The 19240-nt window shown below is 42.6% G+C and overlaps 3 protein-coding genes and 1 pseudogene across 3 annotated transcripts; 2 read left to right on the top strand and 2 right to left on the bottom strand.

The window, feature by feature from the left end:
- The first annotated feature begins 456 nt into the window (after positions 1 to 456).
- LOC115734385 (DEAD-box ATP-dependent RNA helicase 50) lies at positions 457 to 6866 on the top strand. Its single transcript, XM_030665137.2, has 8 exons — positions 457 to 910; positions 1624 to 2234; positions 2683 to 2877; positions 3409 to 3596; positions 4143 to 4356; positions 5047 to 5178; positions 5335 to 5510; positions 6460 to 6866. The coding sequence occupies exons 1-8, from the start codon at positions 538 to 540 to the stop codon at positions 6695 to 6697; spliced, it is 2127 nt and encodes a 708-aa protein (XP_030520997.1). The 5' UTR covers positions 457 to 537; the 3' UTR covers positions 6698 to 6866.
- A 1921-nt stretch (positions 6867 to 8787) lies between these two features.
- On the top strand, positions 8788 to 10670 carry LOC115734387 (50S ribosomal protein L18, chloroplastic). Its single transcript, XM_030665139.2, has 3 exons — positions 8788 to 9077; positions 9911 to 10072; positions 10384 to 10670. Exons 1-3 carry the CDS (start codon positions 8871 to 8873, stop codon positions 10531 to 10533), a joined length of 519 nt encoding a protein of 172 aa, XP_030520999.1. The 5' UTR covers positions 8788 to 8870; the 3' UTR covers positions 10534 to 10670.
- A 148-nt stretch (positions 10671 to 10818) lies between these two features.
- Positions 10819 to 12577, bottom strand: LOC125315539 (annotated as a pseudogene).
- A 1972-nt stretch (positions 12578 to 14549) lies between these two features.
- Positions 14550 to 19017, bottom strand: LOC115729653 (putative disease resistance protein At3g14460). The gene has a single exon (XM_030660278.2). The coding sequence runs from the start codon at positions 18243 to 18245 to the stop codon at positions 14583 to 14585; it is 3663 nt and encodes a 1220-aa protein (XP_030516138.1). The 5' UTR covers positions 18246 to 19017; the 3' UTR covers positions 14550 to 14582.
- Positions 19018 to 19240: the final 223 nt, after the last annotated feature.

Genomic DNA, 19240 nt, shown 5'->3' with positions numbered 1-19240 from the left:
TGTTAATATTTTCTTATTTTATTCATTTATATTTTGTTACTAAATTCTCAGCTGCCTTGGGCGAGCATGTGCCTCGCCCGTAGCCGGCAACTCTGATCGACAATTGGCAGAGGAAAAAAAAAGAATAAAAGAAAAGATACACATGAAAAATAAAAGTTATCGAAAAAAGTTAGAAAATAAAAAGAAAAAATTAAAATAATTAAAAAGAAAATGAATTTGAAAGAGCAGAGGAAAGAAATATAAGTAAAATGTTTCCATATTTTCTTATTTTTGAAGGTACCGTTTTTATAAGTGAAAAATATTTTCTTTGATTTATTTATTTTTCACGAATCGAATGTAGGAAAATTCGAAATATATTTTTTTGTAAGTCAATTTTCGTCAAAGAACCTAAATAAGGAGGAGAGAGATAAGGTTAATCCGAACCCGCTTTTAATTTCTTTTCGGACCTTAGCCCGACCCGGCAGTGCTTGCTTGGGCGTCTCCCGCTATCTTCTCTTCTTCTTCATCATCTTCATCATCTCCTTCTGGGCATGCACAATGATGCTAGCGAAAGCTCTTCCTCCAATCAGCCTTAACTCCACACCCTTCCCCTCCAACTCCAGCTCCAACTCAGTCGCGTCCCCTTTCTCTTTCCGTCCCCGTCCCCGTCCCTTCGCCTCTCGGGCCTTCGGCGCTCGCCGCCTTCCCGGTGGCGGGACCCGTAATTTCGCTGTCCGGTCGGGGGGCTACTCGAGGACGCCCTTGGAGACTCCGGGGGCCTACCAGCTGATCGACGACGAGACGGGCGAGCGGTTCATCGTCTGGGGCGGTAGCGACGACCCGGCCGACTCTCCTGTTCCGTCCGAGGATGTCCTCCGGTGGAAGCCCCTGAGGAAGAGCGCGGGCGGGGGCCGTGGCGGTTCTAGTGGAGGTGATGCTTCGCTGCGAATTGAGTCTCTGTTCATGTGATGATGGGTATTGGTCTTAAGAGCGTGGCAGATGAAGGAGATTTGTTTCTTACTTTCGTACTCATTTTGGTTCTAAGAGCGTGGCAGGTAACTTCATTGTTAGCTTTAGCGAAAAGGGGAAAAGAAAAAGGAAAGAAAAAAAAAATCGACAGTGGAAGCTGAATGCTAGGTTAGATTATCTCAGTAATTGAGCTATAGCTTGTATAGTTTGCATTCAGCTGTAGACGTGGTTGAAGTGAATGTGAAGTTGAATAACTAATGTGGTTTGGTCTGATGATGACTTTTCTTTTATTTGTTGGGTTTTTGTGTTTACATTGTTAATGATCGGTATCCTAGCCGCTGGGAGCAACTCGAGCAATTTGTCGTGAGGTTTTCGTGCTGCACAAGAGCCACGGCTGAACCATTGTGTTCAGATGTATAAGAAATCCAACATTAGATTTTCTTTTGGAGCTCATCCGAATCATAGAGTCTTGGGCAAATGATTTTGGTTTTCTTAGTTTGGGTTGAAAACGAATATATGTGAACAAGTTAGAAATTTCTTTCCCCATTTCAATCTGTGTTAGACTTTCTTGTAGCGCACTCAATCCCTATGTGTAATGTGTACAGTCAGAGCTTGGAGATGATTTTGTTTTTCCAGCGATAGAGTGAAGTCTGACAATCATTTCTTCTTTTGCAGGCAATCATCATGGGTCAACCCTGCCAAAAGATGATTCTCCTGCAGCAAGTGCAAGTGGTTTAGGCAGAAGTTTTGGACGATTGAAATCGCAGAGAGTCAAGGCTCTTGCTGAAAAATCTTCCAAGCTAAAGCAACCAAGTCACAAAGATTATGAACCAGCAGCAGAAAATGTACCTTTTGATGTGCCTGATTGCTCTTATGCCAAATTGGAACAACGGGGGAAAAAGAATAAAGCAGCTATCGTTGGACTTGGAGGAAAGGATTCAGGTGCTTACCAATCCAAAGCTGCCAGAGACGCTGCTGCAAGGACTGACACTGAAGATGTTGATCATTCGGCGCGCCGAATGGAGTCCGATAAACATGGCATATCTTCCACCAGAGTAGTTGGAACAGAGCATTCAGTTCGTAGTTCTAATGGAGATTTCAGAGGATGGGGCAGGGGGGTTTCCCTGGACGACTTTAGATCTGAGTCAAAAGATCTAAACTTGCATAGGAAAGTTCCCTCCAATAGTGTCTTCCACAGTCGAAAATCCTTTGAAGATTTGGGTTGTAGTGACTATATGATTGAATCTTTGAGTAAGCAGGGTTTTCTGCGCCCCTCGCATATTCAGGTACATCAATAGTATGACCTACTCAAAGGTTTCAGCTTGTTTCTTTCTCTTTTTTTGCTGGGCAAATGGAAGGAACTTGGTTGTTACTTCCTTACTGCTGTTTTAGTTGGCAATATACTAAACTTGAGCACGTTCTAATCATTTTCTTATCTACTGTCTGCATGATATCCGCATTTAGCTTCAAATCAATGATGACCTTGTTTCTGTATAATTTTAGAGGTAAGCTTGCGTTTGTCATCATTAATATTTGATCTATAAGTGTGAATTTGGAGTTGATGGATGTGGAAGTCATTGAAGGGCCAACCTATAGGATTGGTTTTTGTCTTTTCCTTTGCATTGGGTATTGATAAGTAATTACATCAAGATGTTCTATCTACACCTTGGCAAAAGGAAGATTTTCTCCTAGTGTACTGCAGCTCAGATTGATGCTAACTATGAATGACTGCAGGCAATGGCATTCAAACCAGTAATTGAGGGAAAGACTTGTATTATAGCTGATCAGAGTGGTTCAGGAAAAACGCTGGCTTATCTTGCGCCAATAGTCCAACATCTCAGGCAAGAAGAGCTGCAAGGACTTAGTAAATCCTTCTCAAGAAGACCTCGAGTTGTCATTTTGGTGCCAACTGCTGAGTTAGCTTCACAGGTTGGTGGTTGGTATCTTTTCTTGTGCCTTTTCTTTTACCCTTACTTGCTGAGCAAGCCCAGCAGAGCACCAACTTTTACTAGTTTATAGCCATTTTAAGCTCTCATCCTGTACTGTGATAGGCTATTGCTTAAGCAGCAAATTCGTGGTAAAAAAGTAATCCAATTCATTTTCAGTGGCAGTCAACCTGTTTTTAACAACTTTTACCTGTAATGCTCCAATTGTCATCTCTTCTTTCAAAGAGAAATAGAGATTCCTAAGTGTTGCAATCTGAAAGATTGTATTGGGTTCCTAGAAAGACATATATCAATTTGAGTGGCACAGTTGCCTATATGATGTGCGTAATCCACTCATGTGGCAAAACTGATAATCTCCTTGGAGCTTTTGAAAATGGAGGTGTTCTGAATTTGGAGATACTCTGTAGTTGGTTTTATGTACAGCAATGCTTGTTTTTGCTAGCGGATGACAAAACATAACGTAATTTTTGCACCCCCATGATTGATACGTAATATCTATAGTCAGTTTATGCAGGTTTTGAGTAACTGCCGATCCATATCAAAGTTTGGGGCTCCATTCCGGTCTATGGTTGCAACGGGGGGTTTCAGGCAGAAAACTCAGTTGGAAAATATAGAAGAAGGTGTTGACGTCCTAATAGCCACTCCTGGTCGCTTTATTTTTCTTGTTAAAGAAGGCTTTTTGGAGTTGAAGGATCTTAGATGGTAAGCCTATGCATCGTGTAATGTTGCATGAATGAGTTTGGGTCACGAGCTATTCAAAATCGTTGTCTTGTCATATGTTTTTGAGTAACGAATGTGATCATGCCACTGTTTTCTAGAATCAGTACTTCCACCATGTATCATCACCATTCTTTGAAGAAAGGAAAAGATTAGCGAAATTTCTATTCTTGCATGCATAGAGCTGAATCTTGATTTTCTGGATTGAGTTATGGAGACCTTTGCTTTGATTTACAAAAATGCTAGATATATCGCTGTTCGTTAGCCCCAATAGATTTCCTTGAGAAATGACTGGCGATAAATCCAGAAAGCTCCACTCATCGTATTGTTCGATATAGGATCTGAAGTTAAAAAAATCTTTTGTTAATGGATTCGCCCCCTAAGAATTTGATGACATCAAAGCTTGGATGATTTTGGCATTCAGCGGATTTTGGTACATGCTATACTACAGAGAAAGAGCAGAATGGTTTCTTTATACACATTGCAGATTGTTTTGCAACTGCTGCTATAATTTATGGCTTTACGATGCAGCGTGATTTTGGATGAGGTGGACATTCTCTGCAATGATGAGGAGTTTGAAGCAGCTTTTCAAAGCATAATCAATTCTTCACCTGTCACCACACAGTATCTGTTTGTGACAGCCACATTGCCAGTAGATATATATAACAATATAGTTGAAATTCTTCCCGACTGTGAAGTGATCATGGGACCTGGCATTCATCGGACAAGCCCTCACCTTGAAGAGGTTGGTCTAAAGCTGTATTATTTCCCTTTCCATTATTTGCCGATGGATACATTAGTGCTATCTAATTTAGGCACAAAAAGATTCACTTCCGTGTATGTACTTTTTTCTGGATGCTTTTGGACCATATATTACTCAAAACTGATCTGTCGTTTATGCTCCCTAAAGTGATGGAGCATGTTTTTATCTTGATTCTTTGGATTTTGGTGAAGGAGGAGAGAGAGGAGGAGGAGGAGGAGGAGGAGGAGGAGGGGGGGGGCGTGTTTGGAGGGATTGTTACTGCATATGATGGGGGTAGATGGAAAGTCGATGAAGAGTTGAACAAAATTTTTTCCTTCAATGACTCTTAGCACGTGTATCGGTAGTCTATACTATTCTTTTAGCCAAAAGCTGTCTATACTATCTAAAGAAGCCACCAGCATTCTGTAAGCCATTAAAATTGCTTGAAGGTGAAGAGAAATAAAATCAGGAGAAGTCTCTGAAAGTTCATTGATTGTGCTGAGTTGATTGAGGATTAAATTAGGGTCCTATTCTTTCATCAATTTGCAGAAGAGTTTATGCAGTTTTCCCGAAAATTCTTTCTATTTCATTTTGCCTTTTTGTTGAGAATTTAACTTTGTGCAGACGTAGTGTACAAACTAACTGAATACCATTGTAATAGAGGAGAATTTAACTGTTACATGTCATGTCCAGTTTCTCATAGATTGTAGTGGAAACGAAGACAGTGAAAAGACTCCAGATACTGCATTCCTGAATAAGAAGTCTGCTCTCATTCAGCTTGCGGAAGAAAGCCCAGTAACCAAAACAATTGTCTTTTGTAACAAGGTATGTTGATTTTTGAGTATAGGCTGCTTGAAATTGACTCATCATTACTTTACTTCTCTCTCACTCCTGACCTGGAGTTTAAGAGAAGGCTCCGAAGCTCCCTGGATGAGGACTCATCATCACTTTTAACTCATCCTTCTCCTTCTCCATGTGCAGATTGAGACATGTCGAAAAGTTGAAAATGCATTGAAACGCATTGACAGGAAAGGCGCTAGTACACGAGCTCTACCATTTCATGCTGCTGTTTCACAAGAGTCGCGACAGGCAAATATGAAAGAGTTTGCTGCTTCTCCATCTAAAGAGGTCTCCTTGTTTTTGGTTTGTACCGACAGGTATTTATTGTTGCTTGTTCGATACCAATCAACCTATACTTCTAGAGATAGATCTGGTCAGCGGCCGAGCTTGATCCCTAAAATTAAGCCTTTAGTTAAACCATGCATGACCTGCCAAGAACCAGGCCTTCAGTTCTCAGTTCAAGCTTGCACATTTAATAGTGTAGTCAGTGTCAACAAGAATTAGATGAAAATAGTAATGACTGAGATAGGAAGCCTCTGCTCCTCGCCTCATCTCAAGCAAGGTTTCTTCGTTTAAGGTAAGCACCTGAGGTGCGGTGCTCCTCCTCTGAGGTATTGCCTCAGAAAAGATTTGTCTAGTTTTAACATTTTTTTTCTTTGACCTTTTTATCCCTAGCAAAAATAAAGAAGAGAATAGGTATCTGTCTTTCTGAAAGAGCTGTTGGAAGTGGAGGACAGCTACTAGACTCTGAGAAGCCGAGAGATTTTTAGCTTCTTTTATCTCAAAACGGCCACAGTTGTTCTCTCTTGTTCCATTGTCCTCCAAAGCTCGTGAAGAAGGACAGAAACAAAAAATGAAGGTCGATCTACTCATCTCTAGTCTCTCCGTTCTAATTCCTCGTTGACTTGTAGACCCTCGCAACATCTTGCACCAGTGTAGTATGTGCTACGATGCAGACCTCAAACTTGTGATTCTAACTTCTAAGTATGAAAGACCTAATAATTTGTTTGTTGATAGATGAATCCCGACTTTTTACTTTGCACCTTTCACTGTTCAGCGTAGCGCCTGAGGCATTGTGTGGGGTCTGAGCCTCTTAACAGCGCCTTGTGCTTTTAACAGCACTGTTTGTGACAGTGTCAAATGAAAGGCGGCTGCTTTTAACTCTTGGCGGGGTCGCTAGGCACATACGAATTTACCAAAGACATGTCAATCTCATCTTTCCGTAAATATTTGCAAGACCCTGATGATTTTTCAACCACGTGGCAGGGCGTCACGAGGAATTGACTTTACCGGAGTGGATCATGTCATTCTGTTCGACTTCCCGCGCGATCCGAGTGAATATGTCCGCCGTGTTGGAAGAACAGCGAGAGGCGCCGGAGGGAAAGGCAAAGCGTTCGTCTTTGCAGTTGGGAAGCAAGTCTCCCTGGCGAGAAGGATAATGGAGAGAAACCAGAAAGGCCATCCCTTGCATGACGTGCCAGCTGCTTATGAGTCGATGAGTTGAGACATCCATGCTCTTAGAGGGATGGAGGTCATGCCTGTAGTAGTGCCAGCAGCAGATTCCATCAGTCCATTCTTTCTTTTGTGCAGGCGACAGAGGAACAGTGCCCGGCAAGAAGTGAAAAAGGAAAGCGGGTTGTTCGGTGAGATTCTGGTTCTCCCATTTTGCATCTACATGTAGAAGAAGAAAGAGGAAGGGGGAAAAGGGGGAGGAAGGGGGGGAGTTGGGGGGGTTGTTGTGTGAGAATCACAGAAGAGTTCATGCAATGAAGAGTTTGTCAAGGTTGGAAACCCTTATTTCTCGGTCTTTATTCTGTTCGTTGTCGGGGAAGATCGATGCTCTTGAGGATTCAGACCGGCTTAAGAAGTCTCAGAGGCATCTATTGTCTATTGTCTGAAGTTGCTCTATTATGTTAATGAATAAGCAATGATAGGAAAGGACGGGACAGTATCCCCTGCTGTATGCCATGAACGTATAAACTTACAAACACAAAATATAATTTATGAACTTCATTTTGCATCTACGATACAAATAAGCTGGTTTACGAGCTTTACTTTCAAGCTAAATTACTTATTTCAAAGGTACTTTGGAGCTAAATTACTCGTTTCAAAGGTAAATTATATTACTTACTCTAAGGTAAATTACTTTGTCTTTAAGAGATGTTATTCCCTTCAACGGTGTTGTAATTTCCCCTTAAAGGTCATACCTTATTGTCATAGTCGTTGTCCTCTCCAGCAATTGTGATTTAACTGATCTTGGTATAGTCTCTGGACTGCACCTATAGTTAGTGTTCTTCTTTTTCACGTATTCGGCAGCAAAAGGGACTTGTAATCTGTACCGACCTCAATAATCGTGGATCGCTTTACACTTTGTAACTTTCGAATGTTGTCGCTAGTAATTATTCAAGAATACCATTATTTTCCTCAAATGGTCAAAATCAGTAGCTTATTATACTAATTAAATTTTCATGATAAATTTCCGTAATACTCTTAGTAACCCTTTTAATTATCCAACAATATTGTAATTTTCCTCAATACTGTTCTTGATAATTACACCTCTAACCATAGTAATTTGTCTTGTCACATGTACCGGTGATGCCTTTTATAATGGGAAAATTGTCAAAAAAGTCCGAAACCTATTGCACTTTTGCCAATTCAGTCTTAAACCTTTTAATTTTACATATTCAGTTCTAAATCTTTTTCATTTGTGTCAATTCAATCCTAACCTTTTTTTGTGCCAATTCAAGTATTAAATATTTTGCGTTTAGGCCAATTTAGTCCATTTGGCCAACTTTGGCCGGTTGGCGTTGACATGAACTCGATTGCACTAACAGAGCAATTTTAATAATAGTTTAATTTTTTTTTTCTTTTCTTTCTTTTTAGATTTTTTGTTCATCTTTCTTCCTCTAGCCTATTGTCGGATCGGCGATCCGAGAGAGGCTAGGGCCGGTGAGAGCCTCATCGGTTGGAGGAAGAAGATGGAACAATAAAAATAGGAAAATAAAGAAAAGAAAAAAAGAATTTGAAAAAAAAATTTAAATATTATTAAAAGCTGCCCTATTAGGGCCGGTTAGTCAAATTTGGTTGGACGGACTAAAGGTTTAGAATTGAAATGACACAAAAAGAAGATTTATAAGTAAATTGGCCCAAATGAAAAATGTTTATGATTGAATTGACAAAATTAAAAGTGTTAGAACTAAATTAGTAATAGTACAATATATTTATGATTTTTTTTTATAATTTTTTCCGTTTATAAGAGAGACACCTGTCTATTATTATTGATTCAACGGATGGGACTTTTTTACTTCAAATCTGATGGCCTGTAGTGTTGAGTAGGCTGCTCAACTCTAGAATTTTCCTAGGAGTTTTTTCTTTGGGTCAAATCGTTTAGCATTTACCTCAAGCATTCGTTTGGCAATTCAGTGTTCATAAGTAAGATTTGAATGGAAATGTGATAGATGTTAGATGGAATTGAATCAAATTTGTCGCGAAAATTGGCACAAGGACCAAAATTGAACCCACAAAAAATTAGGAGGACCATACTGCAATTTTCCCTAATGAATTTTTAAATCCGAAAATAATGCGTCAAAAAGGATAAGGCGTCGCGGAAACGAAGAGCGAAAAGTGCTTCTTCTTCGTCACTATCGCTCTCTCCTGCACTTGCATAGCGATAAGCCATGGCTGCGTCTACTTCAATATCGTTCCTCAACCAGAGTCCCTTTCTGGGTTCCTCCCAAAATCTTCTCTCGGTCTCAAACTGCCCTAAATCCGTCGGAACAGTCCCAATGCAGCGGCCACAGCGCCAGTCTCTCTTCGCCGTCGAAGCCCAAGTCAGAACCAGGAGAGAAGACCGGCTCGCCCGCCATTCTCGCATCAGGAAGAAGGTGTCTTCTCGGTCTCCTGCTTTTATACACTGATTGAAATGATGCCCCGTCCCAGTTCAGGATGGTTGGGCCCTCTAGTAAGGCACTGGTTGGGTTCATTTGCTTTTAGGCGGGTGGTTCGATTTGGTTTCCTGGCGAGTCTCTGTTCCAATCGGTGGGTGCAGCCGCGGGCATTAGTTGGGTTCATGTGGTTTTCGTTTGGGGTGAGGAGTGATTTTGAGGATGAGAGCGTTGAGAGCGTGTTCTTGTGGGCTAGAATCTGAATGATAGCTCTGAGCTTGCGCTGTCGAATTCTACTTGGTGTTTTGTTTGTCAATTCTGTGAATGGCATATAGGGTTGCTGAGCTAGGATAAAGAAATCGAGAAGAAGAGGAAAATGTACTAGTTCATCCTCCACTGAGGTTAACATGGTTATCTGGATCTTCTGCGCCGTGCAAACCCGTCTTGTCAATGTACATAGGCTAAGGTTCCTAGCCACCATGGGCAGGTGTGACCTCAAAGTTGCTTTGAGTGAAAGATGCTGTGATTGGATCACGATAGCTGCCACATTCAAACGGAGCACTTGATCACACAGTCTACGCATTGGGGGTTTATTGATTAGTCGTTTAATTTCTTTCAACTAGATGTGTCGTGGTAATACCTTATCCTGTGTTCCTACATCATTGGGTGTTGGATTCACATGACAAATTTTCAAGTGATTCTGAGTTTCTACTTGTTGGAGACCATGCTATGGCATTATGGTTAAAGCACTGGAGTTGTTCTGGCAAGTCGTGAAATCAAAGCAGTAACTTTTTTTTTTTAAGTTTGAAATTGAAGTATTCCGGGTGTTGCAGGTTCAGGGGACCCCGGAGAGGCCGAGATTATGTGTATTCCGTTCCAACAAGCACCTTTATGTCCAGGTGATTGATGACACTAAGATGCACACGCTTGCTGCAGTATCAACGATGCAGAAGCCCGTCTCCGAGGAATTCGACTGCAGTTCTGGTCCTACCATCGTGAGTATCCAAATGAACTTTAATTCGCTGCATGTACTGTCACCGTCCTTGTATAGAAAACTATAGATTTTCAAAATGAAACGAAAGAGAAAAAAAAAATGTGGGACTCAGATAAAGAAGTGCCTGGTCTCCTGTGTATTTCTTTCTGCAATCCATGTGCATTTTGAGACACTAAGTATGATAAGAAATTCTGCCACAGCTTGTGATTTATTTCTTTCCAGAATGTAGATCCTCTGTGAAATCAATTTGAACTGCTTTTCTTTGTGTGCTTTGCTAAAGAAACTCTCATCCTTGTAACTTGATGGCATCAGGAAGTGGCAAGGAGAGTGGGTGAAATCCTCGCGAAGTCATGCTTGGAGAAAGGAATCACGAAGGTAGCCTTCGACCGGGGTGGATATCCCTATCATGGACGTGTGGAAGCTCTCGCTGAAGCAGCCCGAGAACATGGTCTTCAATTTTGAATTCTGGTTTTTGTTCATTCTGATCGTCTTGTCTTTGTCAAGAGAACTCTCGATTCAAATGCGAATACATCAGTATATGTATTGGATTTGCTCCCTTTTCAGCTCATTGCAAATGAGATGCAGCAATGATTTCCGCACCTTCTGTCAAACAGAATGAAGTAGATTTAACTGAAGTCTTTTGCTGTGGTCTGTGAGTGTGGAACTTACCTCTCTCTGAGATCACAGTGTAATAGCTAGGGGGGTGGATTGAAAAATAACATGGTGGCTTTGCTGAACTTGACATATTCTGAATAAAAAGTTTTGGTGATTCTTATGGCAATGCTCTTTCAAAGGATGATGCAGCATTACTTATGATGTTCAGAGAGCATTCAGACATTCATATGTGAAATGAAAGATCCAAACTGAGTTCAAGATAAAGTCACTTTATTTGGGCAAAATAGAAGGGTCAAATTCAATACTTACCGAATCCTCCTTCACAATTGCAATTTCTTTTTCGCCAAAACGTGTCAACTTGGCCACTGGTAAATGTACTGCCAAAACCCAGTTTGCCCATTCAAGCCATACATGCCCTCCTCAGAGACATGCCACAAACACAGTATCACCGTGAACCGAGTCTCTAGCATGCGAATACACATCGAAGTTGTAGTCCTGCAAATTTTCCCATCCCATGTCACAATAATACAGAGTTATACCCCACTCATTCACATTGAAACCCCACCCGAACTCTCCTCCATCTGCAACAGCCTGCTGGCCCAGATTGTCATCTTTGGACTGGCAATGGGGGGTCATGTTCTTGCTGCTCCCAGCCGGTTCTTGACGCTGACCTGGACCTCTGAGAAAACCAGGGCAAAGAAGCTTCCTGTTAGCAGGAGGAAGATAATGCTGCCGCTCTTGAATTTGATTGAAGCATCCATGTCTCCTTCTTGTGAATGTTTCAGCTCCCTCTTTAAGTATGCAAAATGAAGATACTTTACTATACTTAGTCTATTTCACCTTATTTTGTTTGGCTTGTTGCCACGTGAGATAGAAGAATCATGAAACTGATCTTAAGCGGACGAGGCTGGCTGTCTTTCATGTTTATGTTGCAGTGAGGCGGTAGTTTTCGTCGGGACTAGATGTAGGTTAATGATCGAATCAAAGACATGTCATCCTAGTTTGGAGCAGGGGATTGTTGTAAGTTCGGTGCTGGGGACTTTCCATTTCTTTTCTGCTCGTTCAATTACCTAAGTTACCCTTTGGAGTCATTGGCTTTGGTGTCTGGTCTGGACTTTGACGTTACAGTAGGAGTCGAACAGGGGAGTCCAAAGAACAGAGCTTTCTTGATTTTAAAATTTGACATTATCATGGCAGAGTCCTTGAAGTTTCCTCCGCCATATGCCCCCAACGATGCCGTACCCGACAGTGCCTTACGCGCTTGGTTGCGTCTCCGACCATTGGACAATATGTGTATGATGCGTGACTTCAATGGAGTACTAAATTTTGGCATCATTTGAAGATTTCAATGATTTGAGATTTCATTTTTTGATGCTCGATTTGGAATTCACGGGGTCAATTTGAGCGTCCATCATAAACTCAACATCGATGCAAATGGGAATTTGTACATGGATGGACCGGCAAATGCATTCCGGATTGTAGCTCAATATATAATGTTATTCCTGAATTTTTAATTTGTTTAATATGATGCTCGCACTTTTGGTATATATTCAATTCAATCTCTGGACTATATGAAAATGCTCAATATTATCCCCGGACTTAAATGAACGGAAGGACGTCATCTCTAGGTAGAGCACTGTTTTTCAAATTAAAGAGTGGTGTCTTGGGGTAGACACTCCTTGTGTTTAGCTAGGCTCATTGCATCATCTCTACATAATTTCACAGAAGTATTCTGATGTTGATCAACATTAGTCACAGACCAAGTTGATAAATTGTAGACAACGGATGGTCCATCACAGAGAAAGGCATCAAACAAAGATGAATCCATGGTATCTTTTTGAATCCTGAAGATGAAACTAGGAATTTTAACATCCTCAACTAGCAGGTCCATCTTGTAGCCGCACTCTCTCCATTTCTATATCAATAGCCAGTATTTGTGTAATTTCAATTTCTTCCAAGAAACTCAAAAGAAAGGAAGTATGACTTGTATCATGCATGAATGCAATTGTTCAAAATTGAATGCCAAATCGCTTCACGCCGTAATCCCTCCGATTTTAGTCACCCTTTAGTCGAATCACTGCCATAGTCTTATTAGCAATGTTGAATAATAAACAAAGGATATGCGACAATCGACAGGAGTGTACTCACAAGTTACAACTGTGAAAGCAATTGTCTATCATAGCAGCAGAAATTGACGAGCAGAGTATATTCGAAATGGCTTGATAATGAGGGTTACAACGGCTGCCGCAAATTCAATGATTTACACTTTAAGCACGGGAGGACCCCATGTGGACATTTTTGAGTTGTTTAGAACAAATGGAACGCTAAGGTGACTGCTGGGCAATTCTATTTGAAACCAATGAAGATTACAATTCTCACTAAGGTGACTGCTGGGCAAAAAATGTTACTTCGCCTTCACACCTACGAATTGGACATCCATCGATCTCGAGTCTTTCTAGGGAGGGAGGGAGGCCATGGCCATGGCCATCCTCATCCTTGGGCAACTCCCTCGGCTTCGGGCAATTGTTGATCTTCAAGGTCCGGAGAGAGGGAGGGAGAGTGATGGACAGTCTTGAGACGGAGATGGAGCAGAGAGGAAGGGAGCGGAAGCACAAGATCCTCCTCCTCTCCCACTCCTCCTCCAATGCTGCTGCCGTCGATGTCCAGTACTTCAAGGGAGGTGAGGGGGGTAAGCCACTCTCTCACCGGCTGCTTCATACTCCCGCATTTCCGTATGCTAATTTTCTGTAGCTGGGGCGGCAATCCTCCATCGGGGAATCGCGTGAAATTAACGGCTTGTTTTGGGCTACCAAAAAAAAAAAAAAGAGTAATAACGGATTAGAAATTATTATGAGGTCCGCTCCTTAAAAAATTTGTAGCTCGCCAACGTGCTGTTACTCTTACAATCACCCAAAGAATGCTATGCTGCTAGCGGAGCCCTTGTAGCAATTAGATTGCCGACATCTAATATCGGGGGCGTTTGCTCAACATTGAGATATCTAAGGGTCGATACTGAGTATCGGTTATCCAATTATGACTTAATGGCCCCTCCCATGAGCACCAAAATGTGAGTCGGTTTTCACATGGTTATGTAGATTGATATTTACCGTCAAAATAGCAAATGGGCTGTTCTCCTCGCTCGGGGAAAATGTTGAACAAATCCCTATGCCCTAATAACCACGAGGCTGTTGGGTTACACGCACAATAACAATTATTTTCTTTTCATTTTGTTTACGGAAGGCAAAGGAAATCATTTTTTTTTTTTACACGAAAACATTATTTGGATGGTTATTGATAAGTCGATAGTTCAAAATGAAAAATCCAGTATAATCCATTAAGATGAATGCAAAAAAAAGAAAAGAAAAATCTTTTCGTAATCGGAAATGAGATTCTGAAAACACTCCAATTCTTTATTATTGGAGAGAAAATTTGACACCAAAGGATAAAAGAACTTTACTTTTAAAGGACCTAATTTGGGTTATTTTCCCTTCAAAATGAACCCACCACTGTTGTCCAAAAAAAAAAGAACCCACCCAACCCCCCAAATAAGGTCTGGAATTTTTGTTCGTTCGTCATTAAAAGAAAAAAATGAATATTTGAATAGTTTGATAATAAACATCAGTTGCATTGTTTTATTTTGACCACAAAAAGAAAAAAAGGAAAGGGGGGGGGGGACAATAAGTAAACATTGCGCTACTTTTTGCGATATTTTTAAATAAATTTACAAAATAAAAAGAGAAGAAGAGAAATGAAGGAATCCAAAGTTAGTGAGATGGGAATGAATGACATCAACAAGTATTGATCTGATCTGATGCCAATTGCCAGTCACGCACCTGCCTGCTCAAACATGATTTGTGTCCACAAACCAACCAACAACCCCCCCACCTCCGACTCTTTCAAGTAGTAATGGAGGACCCACTATAGTCGAATGTAACTTGTGGGATATGGCGGATGAGGGGCCAATAGCAGCCGGTCCCTTTCCTGCATCGCTCCTCCAGGATCGGACATCCTGAGATCCACAAAAATTCAAGGGTGGGAGGGAGGCCATGGCCATGACCATCCTCATCCTTGGGCAACTCCCTCAGCTTCGGGCAATCGTAGATCCATAATCTCCGTAGAGAGGGAGGGACAGTGATGGACAGTCTCTCCAGGTTAGGCATATCGTAGATACTGAGGTCGAGCAGAGAGGAAGGGAGCGGAAGCACAAGATCCTCCTCCTCTCCCACTCCTCCTCCTCCAATGCTGCTGCCGTCGATGTACAGTAATTGAAGGGAGGTGAGGGGGGTCAGCCACTCCCTCACCGGGTGCTTCATATTCCCGCAATCCCTTACCCAAAGTCTCTGTAGCTGGGGCGGCAATCCTCCGTCGGGGAATCGAGTCATACTCTCACACCTTTGAATTTCCAGATCACGGAGACATGTGAGTCGATGCAACTGATTAGGTAACGCTTTGATCTTCGGACACCCCTCAAGACGAAAGCTCGTGATGCCGGGTGGAAGAGGAGGGAAGCACTCCAGCTCCAGACCAGGACATCTCATCAATGTCAAGGAAGTGAGGTGGGACAGTGTGTGCAGGCCCTGGGGTAAGCTCCTCAAATTCTCGCAAAAGCTAATGGAAATCTCTTGAAGCGACTGGAGACGGTCTACATTTATCTCCGCCAGCGACTCCACTCCCCTGCATCCCCCAATTGCAAGTGTCCTGAGGGTCGTAGGTAAAAATCTACCCTCGCTGAATGGAGAGGCTGGCAGAGAATCGCATTCGCTGATTCTTAAGTCTTGCAGACGAGACGTCATGTCAACGTGGTTATTTCTGCTGCTGCTGCTGCTGCTGCTGCTGCTGCTTGGTTCCTCCGGATGACTACTTAATCCTCCTATGATGGGTAAAGATTGCAAAATCTCGCAGTCTGTAATATTTAATGATATCACTGAGGTCGGTATACCTGTTTCGGGAAATGATGCGAGTTTTGGACACTCCTCAATGGCCAAATCTCTCAGAGAGGAGAGGGCGTGCATCTTGCTTGGTAGCTTCTCCAAATTGTCACAACTCCACACACTGATAGTCTCGAGGTTGACGGGCAACTCTATATCTTCTTCTCCAGCTGCAAGAGATACGAGTCCAGGACAACTTTGGACGAATAAGCTCTTTAGACAAGTGAGATCTCGAATTACATCTCTGTCCTGCCACATGTAAATTAACTCTTCACATCTTTCCATCCCCAACTTCTCCAGCTTGATTAAGGAGCTTGTAAATCCATGATTTAAGTAAGTCAGATCAACCACATCTTCTATGTAAAGAGCGGTTACAGACGTCAGGTTTACCAAACTCTTCAGCACCCCCTCCTTACAACCTCCAAACTTCAATTCATTGAGAGATGGAAGGCTAATGACAGAGGGCGTGGCATCCATACACGGGCAGGAGTCGATTTCGAGCTTTGCGAGGGAGTTCAGTTGACTAGGCAATCTTCCTATCAACTTAGGACAATCCGTAATGACGAGATGCTCAAGACGGGGAAATACAACTCCGACATCTTCAGTGCCGAAGTAATCAGACCAGTCCTCCCACAATGGCATGTACTTGAATTCCAAAGTTATTAGGGACGGAAAAGGACACTTAGTTCCGTAAAATTCTGGCCCTACCGTGTGTATAGCATTTAGACCTTCGATGACCAGTTCTCTGAGCGAAGATAGCTGCCCGAGTGACGGTAATGCTTTGGCCCTACGACACCCATGTAAACGTAAACGCACTATGTTAACATGAGAGGGTCTCGCCAACCACGACGGGAATTGTAGGCCACCATAGTAGGATATTGCGAGGTTTTCAAGGTTCTTGTGAGGGCGAAGAAAGTCGAGGACTTTTGCTTCAAGCTCTTCGTTTCGGAAACCAGCAAAATCTTCAGTCCATCGCATGGTTAATCGGCGTAGTCCCTTCTTCGTGTGTAAACAGGCATCGTTGGCATCTTTGGCTTCTTGAACCATATGCAAATCAGAGATGCACAGTTCCCCTTCAAGATTCCCAAGGCTTTTTAACTCCTTCAACCTCGAGCCATTTTTTGCTCGCACTATAAACTTGGACAACATCTCAAGACCCACCAAATTGCCTATACACAACGGCATCGCTCTTAGGCTTGGAGTGTCAGTGATGTCGAGAAATCTTAAATTGATCAGTTTCTCCAAATCTTCAAGTAATTCGACAAGTTTGTAACAGCCCCGCAATATCAAAACTTCTAGGTTGTACAATGCAGCAACTGACTTTGGAAGCGTTTCAATATCGGTATACGACAAATTAAGGTGCCGTAGGTGTCTCAATCTGCCAATGCAATCCGGTACCTCGCTGATGTAATAGCGGCTTAAAGAAAGCACCCTCAAGTACTTCAATTCGGACAACAAGTCAGATAGCACTTTCTGGGACAAATAGGACCTATCATAGTACCCAGATTCCTTCTCTAACGATATGAAGCTCCTAAGTCCCTGCATTTGATGATATATCTTCAGTCTTTCTAGCACAATGTCATTGCTTCGAATGAATGAAGCGTGACGAGTTAAAGATGCATTAGTGTGATCACCCTCAAACTCCCCCGAATCAAAATAAGTTGCACCTGCAACTAGCTTTGCAAGGCCATTCACAAGATCATGCATCAAGAATCGTGACCCATCACTACTCGACTTTTGAAATAGCGATCTAGACACTAGCTCGTTGTAATAATCTAAACCTGCATTCCAACGGCTCTTTCCTCCTTTTGCCTCCACCAAGCCCTCTGCAATCCACCAGCGAATCAACTCGTCCCGTTGGATTTCATAGTCCTTGGGAAATATAGCGCAGTAAGCAAAACATCTCCTTAGATTGGAAGGGAGATGGAGATAGCTAAGTTTCAAAGCCGGAAGGATCTCATTTCTCTCTTCTGGTAGGTCCCAAATTTTGCTGTTCAATATTGCTTCCCATGTATGTGGATTGACTTCAGTGCGCAGCATCCCGGCCAATGTCTTCACCGCTAATGGCAACCCCTTGCATTTTTCAACTATTTTCCGACCTAGTACTTCAAGATCGGGATGCTGATCGAAATTTTCGACTCCAAGAGCATGAAATGCAAACAAAGTCATACAAGCATGTAGGGGCAACTCTTTGAGATTTGTCGGTAGAGCACCGGCCATTGAAGCAACACGGTGGTTACGAGTCATTGAAGCAACACCGTGGTTACGAGTCGTGACGATTATCGTGCTTCCCTTTGCTCCCGATTGAAGAGGCTTCAAGAGGGAAGTCCAATGTCCATACTTCTCGTTCCAAACATCGTCTAATACGACAAGAAACTTCTTCCCCGAAAGATTTTCCCTGAGCTTATCTTGAAGCCAATCCAAGTCCTTACCTTCGCAAGGCAATTGGCCGTTGGTTGCCTCTAGTATTGTCTTTGTAATAGCAAGCACATCGAACTCATCGGAAACGCAAGCCCAAGCTTTTTTCTCAAAATAGCAAGTGACTCTAGGATCGTTGTAGACTTGCTGAGCCAGAGCTGTCTTCCCAACACCCCCATCCCTACTATGGGAATCACTTGTAGATCTGCACATGTTCTATTGTCTTCTTCTCCGGTCAGTGATCTGAGGATCTCCATTTTTTCGACCTCCCTACTAACAAAACAAGGCTCTGACAAATGCGTAGTGGGAAGCAGCTTATCTAGTCGGCAGTGTGCTGATCGCTGCCCATTATTCTCTCTGAGGTTGAGACTATTTTTCCGAGTTATGATGTCCTGTAATCTGCGGTCCATATCTTTTATCTTGGATCTCATTTTGTGGTCGACCATAATAGCTCTCGGGCTCAATTTGAAGCAACAACTCGGAAGAAGGGAACGGGCCTTGCTAGTGCCGGGTTTTGCCTTGGACTTGTTTTCAGCGGATTCTGTGGTGAACTCATCAAGTAAGCCTTCGATGTCGTAGGCTAAGTCCCTGAGATCCTCAAGCCACAACTTCACCCCGCGATCGCCAGTCAGTTGCTTGTCCTCTGCATCAACCAGCACCTGATCGATACTGGTCAGCAACTTATCCCATTTCTTCAGCAGCTCATCGATCCCTTCGCGCCGTGCGAAGTCGAGCAGCTCGCGAGAGGCCAACCTATCGAACAGCACCTGAAGGAAGGCTCCAAGAAAGAGCTCTGCGATGGGCGTGGCTTGGTTCGGGAGCGGCGGAGGATTAAGCAAGAGCGCTCGGATGGTTGAAGCGAAGTGTACTGAGCGGAGAGGAAACCGAAGTACTTGATTTCAGGACACCAGCATAAAAAATTTGTTGTTTTAAACCTAAAAGTACTCTACCGAAATAATGCAAATCGAGGGTCTCCTTTCCTCAACGTCTCTGTCTCGCCGAGTCAGCATGCTTCACCCATTAGCGGTGATTGGCGACTTGCACGTTAAAAGTTCTTACTTTATTTACTGCCTTCTCCTAGTAATGGCAGACAAGGAGCAGGTTTACGACTAGTGCGCAATCCATCCTTTAGTGGCAGGAAAAGAATTGAGACTGAGATATTATTGATGGTGGGGACGGACCAGTCAAGTCGCTGCCCATTTTTATGG

The sequence above is a fragment of the Rhodamnia argentea genome, chromosome 6 (genome assembly GCF_020921035.1).
Source record: "Rhodamnia argentea isolate NSW1041297 chromosome 6, ASM2092103v1, whole genome shotgun sequence".
NCBI classification, from domain to species: domain Eukaryota; kingdom Viridiplantae; phylum Streptophyta; class Magnoliopsida; order Myrtales; family Myrtaceae; genus Rhodamnia; species Rhodamnia argentea.
Note: the sequence above shows the minus strand (reverse complement) of the source record. Positions and strands in the feature narration are given on the sequence as shown.